The sequence below is a fragment of the Salarias fasciatus genome, chromosome 18 (genome assembly GCF_902148845.1).
Source record: "Salarias fasciatus chromosome 18, fSalaFa1.1, whole genome shotgun sequence".
Classification (NCBI taxonomy): domain Eukaryota; kingdom Metazoa; phylum Chordata; class Actinopteri; order Blenniiformes; family Blenniidae; genus Salarias; species Salarias fasciatus.
Genome location: NC_043762.1, coordinates 21,417,537 through 21,425,046, shown reverse-complemented (window position 1 = coordinate 21,425,046; position 7,510 = coordinate 21,417,537). Strand labels below are relative to the sequence as shown.

The 7,510-nt window shown below is 48.8% G+C and overlaps 1 protein-coding gene across 3 annotated transcripts; it reads left to right on the top strand.

Annotated features, from left to right (window-relative positions):
* The first annotated feature begins 2,569 nt into the window (after window positions 1-2,569).
* Window positions 2,570-6,458, top strand: b3gnt5b (UDP-GlcNAc:betaGal beta-1,3-N-acetylglucosaminyltransferase 5b). Of its 3 annotated transcripts, none has more exons than XM_030115992.1 (2): window positions 2,570-2,838; window positions 4,366-6,458. In XM_030115992.1, the coding sequence occupies exon 2, from the start codon at window positions 4,660-4,662 to the stop codon at window positions 5,824-5,826; it is 1,167 nt and encodes a 388-aa protein (XP_029971852.1). In that variant the 5' UTR covers window positions 2,570-2,838; window positions 4,366-4,659; the 3' UTR covers window positions 5,827-6,458. The 3 variants fall into 3 exon arrangements, with proteins under 3 accessions (XP_029971852.1, XP_029971854.1, XP_029971853.1); XM_030115994.1 differs by lacking the exon at window positions 2,570-2,838 and adding an exon at window positions 3,026-3,426; XM_030115993.1 differs by lacking the exon at window positions 2,570-2,838 and adding an exon at window positions 3,938-4,020.
* Window positions 6,459-7,510: the final 1,052 nt, after the last annotated feature.

The window sequence follows — 7,510 nt, the reverse complement described above, 5'->3', positions numbered from 1 at the left end:
TCATGGTATCTGTGACCTGCTTTCGTTCAAACATTCTTTGCAGCAAGGCCAGAGTGTTGTGAAAAAATCCCTTCGTATCAGTGATTAGATTAAAGACAAGTACATTATGTAGCTTATGCATTGACCGTACAGCAAGAAAGACAACAAATATCTTTAATATGGTCGTAGTTTTCATTCTGAGTCATGATTGAACAAAATAAAAAAATTCACTTGTGGACTTAGTTTTATTTGTTATGCATCACTTAAAAATGAAAACCAAAGTTGTCATATATTACTGCACCTCTCTATTTTTTTTTTTAATAAATTAAAAATTTTAATTTCCCATAATGAGACAAACGATGATCTTATAATATAATCATCTCCTTTTTTATAATGATATAATCATCTCTCAATTGGAAAATTTCAGGTTAGAATCCCCATCTGTCTGCATGTTGATGTGTCCTTGAGCAAGACGCTGAACCCCAAACGTCTCCCAATGGATGGTCTGAGCGCCTTCCGTGGCAGCTGCCTCCCCTGGTGTGTGAATGTGTGTGTGAATGGATGAATGTGATCAACAATTGAAGCACTGTGGGTCAGCCCGAGCAGTGGAAAAGCACTATATCAGTGAAGTCCATTTACAGTCTGAGACCATAAAATTAATTGAAAAAAATATACAATTAACATTTAGTCGCTAAATATATATATGTAAAGATATGGTAATTTTCCAGAAATGAATAATTAAGTTTAAATAAATAAATCCACATGTAAATAATGAACCCCTGAAAAAAACTTTTCTTCTCCCTTTTAGCGGCTGCTAGGCTACACGTCGTGTCCATTCAGGTCGACAGAGGGGCTGCCCTTTATTTTTGTTCTAAAAACGCCAAAATAAATCACTCATTTTAACACAATTTCCACCTGTGGACGTTTTAAATCGACCGAATAAAAGGACTGAGTTGCTCTTGGCTCTTCGCGGTGTGTTTGCACCCCGGTCCGGTGTGTCGCGGCCTCCGGTCGCCCCCCGCCGTGCGGCGTGTGTTGGATCGCTCCAGGTGGAGAGCTGCAGATTGACTGATCGGAGGAGTAACTGAGCGTCTGATCTCCAGCTGCAAACCGCGGCCTGAAGGTATGAAACCCTCCTTCCTCTCAGCGCGCGAACCAGCGTCTGCAAACTTCTCACACACAGATCATCTCCCTGCTTCGTTTTGGTGACACCAACAAACACAACAACAAAAAACCAGTCTTGTTAAAACGACACGAGGGCGGCGTTATTTAATTTGTAAACAGTTAAAAGACATGTTTAGGAATATTTTGTCATATTTAAGAGTTTTGTCCCAAAGTTCTCTGCTTTTCCTCACAAAAGTTAAAAGTGACAACCATTATTCTGCATAAATGAAGACGAAGTCTTCCCATCATCCCCGCACCGCCTTAATTTAATGCAACGTTCACTTCAAACTGACTGTTGGACTGTAACTCCTGAAGCAGTAGAAAAAGTGTGATGATGCACCTTTTGTGATTCTTGGAGACAAAAAAACAACAGCAGATCCTAAAGGGTTAATAAGTTGAAGATATTTTGTTGAAGAGTTTACTCAGGGTTATGTGTGTATGTGTACGTGTGTGTTGAGAATATGCTTATTATATGTTTGCGTTTGAAGCATTCAGGAAGGAAAAAGACAGCAAGTTCTGTTTCCTTACTTTGCGGTGACTGCCTTTCAAAGTTCCTTTTGTTTGTGGATAAGCACATTGGGAAAATGCATGAAAGCTTTTTGTTTCTTTTCTTTTTGCTGAACAGTCTTGTAGATTCAGCATTTAACACTGCAGAACTGGAGATTTTATTTTCTCATAGCAATCAACTGAGGCATTAATTACCCAAACAGTGAAATTATAAATGGCATCAAATGTACCTGCATTACATAGAAGTGTGCATCCAGTAAGGAGTGAATGCTCGAACCCCTGGGCCTACGTATCACTCTTTTTCTTTTTAAAGCGTTTCTGGAGAAGCTCGTGATCCATCAGTCATGTGCTCTTCAGGACCCAGCAGTCTTGTACAGTAGCCTTTTACATGGTGACCTCCTGACAAACATTTTCTTCTTTTTAATCAGGTCAGTCAGTGTATTTTTAGACGTTCATCTACTGCTGGAGTTGCTCGCTGCTCTCTCAGGTGAATCTTGTGGGCCGGCCTGCTGTTAAAGGAGGTTTGGCTGATCCGAGGTAGCCTGGCACGCCGGACTGTCTCTCCATGATCAGCTCATTATTCAGTCCGTCACTGCCACTGCTGTTTGACTGTAGCTGTGCTGTTTAAATACGTTCAGACGGGCGGTTTTGCTTTTAAAAAAATCCTCACTTATTTTCACTAGATGTACACGTGTTGTCAAATAGAGATTTCTATTCTTTATCATGTAGATTTTGCTGCGGTTTCACCTTTTGGGCGTCAGACAGAGCAGAGAGATGAAGCTCGGAGGCCTTCCTCTCATCCTGCCCCCTCACTCTGCCTCCACCTACGCTGATATAGGGAGGGAGGAGGGAGGGAGGCAGGAGGGAGGGAGGAGAGTGAGCCGAGCCAAGGCAACCGGCTTCACAAGCCACTTCCAGTCCAAGTGCTGAGGTCAATGTGATGATATGGAAGCTACTCGGTGTTTGACGCCGCCTCAGACTTTATCGCTAACACCGTTTCTCTGAGAGCCGGCGCCGCTTCTGACAAGTGTTTTGCCTCCTGTTGACTGAAGGGAAAGTAAACTTGAAGTGGAAGAGACGGGCCGGGCGGCGGAGGAGAAGACCCACCGGGGGACGGACGGCTGCTGCTGTCTCTGAATCAGATCCACACACTTTTCTTTTCTTTTCTTTTCTTTCTTTCTTTGGCCGGTGAGTGCTGGGATGGTCGCTCCACTGATGGTGTGATGTTTTTTTCATCCCTCTCGTTCAGCCTCTGCACTTCAGGTCTATTTATACAAATGGTGACTTTGAAAATATGCTTGTGGGGTGGTTCACTTTCACGGTGCTTGTTTTAGATGCAGCCGAGACAGAACAGTGTGGATCAACAGTGGTGTGTGTGTGTGTGTGTGTGTGCTGGGTACAGTGTTGTACAGTGCACGGAGATGACGGATCATGTGTTTGTAGTGTCTGACGGCGAAAACGCCTTCAGTCAATAAGTTCAAAATTAGTTAAGAGAAATTAATCTTGCTAGAGTACACAAGAACTCCGGGTGGGTCACATAAAGAAGGCAGTGTTGTAATTTAATCCTCCAAATTGAAGCCAGTCAAGAGGGTCAAATTTCAGAAAGGTGTGATGATCTGATGAGACGTCCTGATGGCAAAACGCCACAGTTATTAGAGAGATGAGTGACGACAGCTGTCGGGACAGGAGGAGCGTCCCCCGAAGGGAGTGGTGAGCAGCTCAACGTGCAACAAGAAAAAGATTCTTTCATCAGATCCAGGTTGAGCAGCTGAACTTGTGAGTTTTCAATTTCAAATTCAGTTCAGCTTTATTTGTACAGCGGCAAGTACAGCGCGGGTATTTCTCGGCACTTTTGCAGAGAATTAGTGCATCTTTTACAAATGAGTTGTGTCTCTGAAGTAAAGCAGTGACAGCTGGAGACTTGTGCGAGGTGGAGGTGAAGGTTTCTCATTATCGGGCAGAGAGAAAGCCGTTCTGAGTCAGTGACCCCATTAGGCACAGGCCAGCCAGCGATGTTAGAAAAGCTCCCAGCCTGCCGCGGGAGTCCCGGGCCCATCGTGATCTGGCCCTGGTTTTAGCCCGGTGCCCGTGCGGAAGCAGCCTATTCTCACCCAGCTTTGTGCGGCCGAGCCGTGTTGACGCTGCCCATTGTGTCCCGACGCTTTCTACGGCTCTCAGCGTTTTCAGGGGGTCTGCGCCTTAAACCCCTCCATTATGGACCAGCTTGCAATGCAGCATTTGCTGTGTTGGCTGTTGCATTCAGCTCACCCCCCACCCCCACCCCCCACCCCTCGCCGTTCCCGTTCACCCAACCCACCAGCAATTTAACCTGGCAGCGAACATCACTGCTCCTGCTCCAAAACATGCGAGGTGAAAAACTCACAAGAAGAACATTTCCGCTGATTTGCATTTACCTTGTTCAAAGAAAGAGGAACTGCAGCCTGAAGATAAAGAGCTGTGTCTGAGGGCAGATAATGGATCTTTGTCACTGTGGGAACTCGTACGTGGCAACCTTTGCCTGATTTGAACAAAACAGAAATCAAACATCTCTCGGACTTTGCATGCAAACAGGAAATGCGAGCCGACCAGCAATTGAGACACCAGCCCGGGTTCCCATAACGACATCCTCCTGCCGTCCGACTTGGCTGCACTTCCTCTTTTTCTGTTTGAAATCAGACGTTTACTGACCGCTGTACATGTGTTGTCACTCAACAGGGCGACAGCGGAAAGATGAGTGTCCGGCAGTTGGCCAACTCTGAGCAAGTGAGCGATTCTCCGGCGGTGACGAAGGAACTCCGGCGCGCCCTGTGACTCCCAGCCCTGCCTCTGACTCCTGCTGAATGCGGAAAGCCTAGGATGGAAGCCCCAGCACATGCAGCCCCGACGCACTGGAACCACACTCTGATCCGATACCTGACCTCCTCCGAACGCGCCGCCGCCGCCATCCGCCGCCCCGCTGTCATCCCCGGCCAATCAGGGACCGCCGCCAAAGGGTGACCAGCCTCCAGGATGTTTGTCAATTTCCGTAGGATACGGAAATGTCAGTTGGTGCAGCTGATGACCACCTGCCTGGTGCTGTCGGTGGTGATGATCTGCTGGGAGCAGCTGGACAACAGCGTCGTCAGCCACGTCAAGTCCTACTCGTACCGTTACCTCCTCGTCAACCAGTTCACCTGCATCAACAAGAGCCTCACCATCCCCCGCGAGCAGGCCCGGAGCTTCAGCAGCTTCCACTACCTGCTGAACCACCCGGGTAAGTGCGCCGACCGGGACGTCCTCCTGCTCCTCTTTGTCAAAACGTCCCCGGAGAACATCGAGAGGCGGAACGCCATCAGGTCCACCTGGGGCAATGAGACCTACATCCGCCACGCGCTGGGGGTGACCGTCAAGGTGCTGTTCGCTCTGGGCTCGGTCCAGACCAAGAGGGAGGAGCCGGCGTGGAGCAAGAGGAGCGGCGTGGGCTTCCAGGAGCGCCTGGTCCGGGAGGACCGCCTGCACTCCGACCTGATCCAGCAAGACTTCCTGGACTCTTTCCACAACCTGACCCTGAAGCTGATCCTGCAGTTCCACTGGATGCACAAGCACTGCGCGCACGCGCGCTTCCTCATGACCGCCGACGACGACGTCTTCGTGCACATGCCCAACCTGGTGGGCTACCTGCAGGAGCTGAGCAGCAGGGGCGTGGCGGACTTCTGGGTGGGCCGGGTGCACCGCGGGGCGCCGCCCATCCGCGACCGGAGCAGCAAGTACTACGTCCCCCTCGAGATGTACCGGTGGCTGTCCTACCCCGACTACACGGCCGGCGCCGGCTACGTGGTCTCCAGCGACGTGGCGCACAAGATCTACCACGCCACGCTGACCCTGAACGCCTCGCTCTACATCGACGACGTGTTCATGGGCATCTGCGCCAACGCGGTGGGCGTGTCGCCGCAGGAGCACGTCTACTTCTCCGGGGAGGGCAAGGCGCCGTACCACCAGTGCATCTACAGCCAGATGATGACGTCGCACGGCCACGTGGAGGACATCCACGACCTGTGGAGGGCGGCGACGCACCCGCGCGTCAAGCAGCACACCTCCGGGCCGCTGGGGAGGCTGTACTGCACCGCCGCCAAGCTGGCGCTGCTCTGTAAACCCTACTACTTCAACACCTACCCCTGCAAAGCGGCGTTTTTGTAGTAGTATAACGGTGTGTGTGTGTGTGTGTGTGCATGAGCGCGTCAGTCAGTCAGTCGATTGAGGATCACCGCTGGAAATAATTACCTCAGTCCTTTCAGTCGGACATCCGTGTCGGAGCGGCGTGAGACCAGCGGCGGCCTCGCAGCTTGACACGGCGGGATTTACGTACGTTGACCGTAGAATGTGAACCAAGGAACTTCGAACAGATGCCACGAACATGCGACTCAAACTCATGAGTTTTGTTTTTGTTTTTTTTTTCCACAAACGGGATTCCAGCCGGCTGGTACGTTTTCTCTGCCAGCCGCTACTTCACTGTCTTGGTTTTTGCACCTTTTCCTCGACCATGACGCACCGTTGACCTGCCCAGAAAATGTGGAACTCAAATAAAACAGGATTAAGATACTGGCATTTTATTTATTTTATTACAAAAAGAGCATATGAGGCTATAGGTGTGTGTTTTTCAACATGTGGAGGCGAGGCGGTGCATTGATGTGTTGAGTGAGTCAGGAGGACACGTCAAGCCGAAAAACGTCTCCACGAAGTGCGAAAGAATAAAGTGACGTGATCCCAGAGGGCGGGGGTGTGACGGTATGACGAGAAGCAAGCTGCTTTTGTGAAAAAAAAAAAAAAAAGTTTTTTAACTAAATAAAGTCTGCACTCTGTTGGCGAAGTGAGCCACTGCGTTCTTTGGGGAGCAAGTGTTGGGGGGGGGGGGGGGAACCCCAAGCGGCGTCCGGATCGTCATTTGGACCACAAATTAGCATTTTGCTGGTTTAAAACACTCACACGAGTGTCATGATTCACCTGCTGCATCGCTGGATTGTATAGTGCGAACGCCTACTTCCTGCAGCCCACGGCTTCCTGTGCAGGGGAATAAAAATCTCATACAGAAGAATCAAAGGTCAGACAGTTAGGAAATCCATCAGAAGATAATGTATGGTCAGATATTTTCTTAAGTTTTGTTTGCACAGGTTGCATGGAATTCCTTTACAAACGATAAAATGACTGAAGTGGTCCTGAGAAGTGGAGAGGACAGAGAATTCTGATGCCAATATGTGAGGTTTTCTGTTTCACAGGAGACCACAGACACCATGAAGCATGAGGCGTCTGATTCAGATCATGACCGACAACGCGATGTGTGTGTGTGTGTGTGTGTGTGTGTGTGTGCAGCGTAAAGTGTGTAACCACAAACATTTCTAATTCCTGTATTAAACTCGTTCTGATTCAAGTCAGTCGAAAATGTAAATGAGCTCCGGGCCAATTTCAAGCTTTGTCAGAACAGCAGCAGTGAGCTGAACTGCTGGAAAAGCAGTGAAGAGGTGATTAAAACTGTGATGTGGGTCAGAGGTCACCGCTGTGGGAAGTTCTGGACTGAGTTTAGCACTGCAAAGGTCTCGTGTTAAAAACGCCTGTGAGAAGAAAAAAAAATTCAAGTACTAAGAAGTGTATTTCCTCTGTTTGCTGTAAGAGAGAGAAGCACTGGAGGAGTGAACAATGGCAGCAAAAAAAATTCTTTCAGTTTCGTCATTCTTAGAGCCAACATTTGAGGCGGTTGCGAAACACCTGTGTGAGTTTGGCTTAAATTCTGTGTTTGAGAGATAAGGTCGCGAGACAAATGAAACCGAGGCGACTGATGACTCCTCAGAGATAAGAGCTGCATTCCTCTGTTCCAGTGTTTTCTTTA

Bases quoted from the DNA above. Each gene is read 5' to 3' on its own strand.
- b3gnt5b (XM_030115992.1), top strand. From the start codon at position 4,660: ATGTTTGTCAATTTCCGTAGGATACGGAAATGTCAGTTGGTGCAGCTG.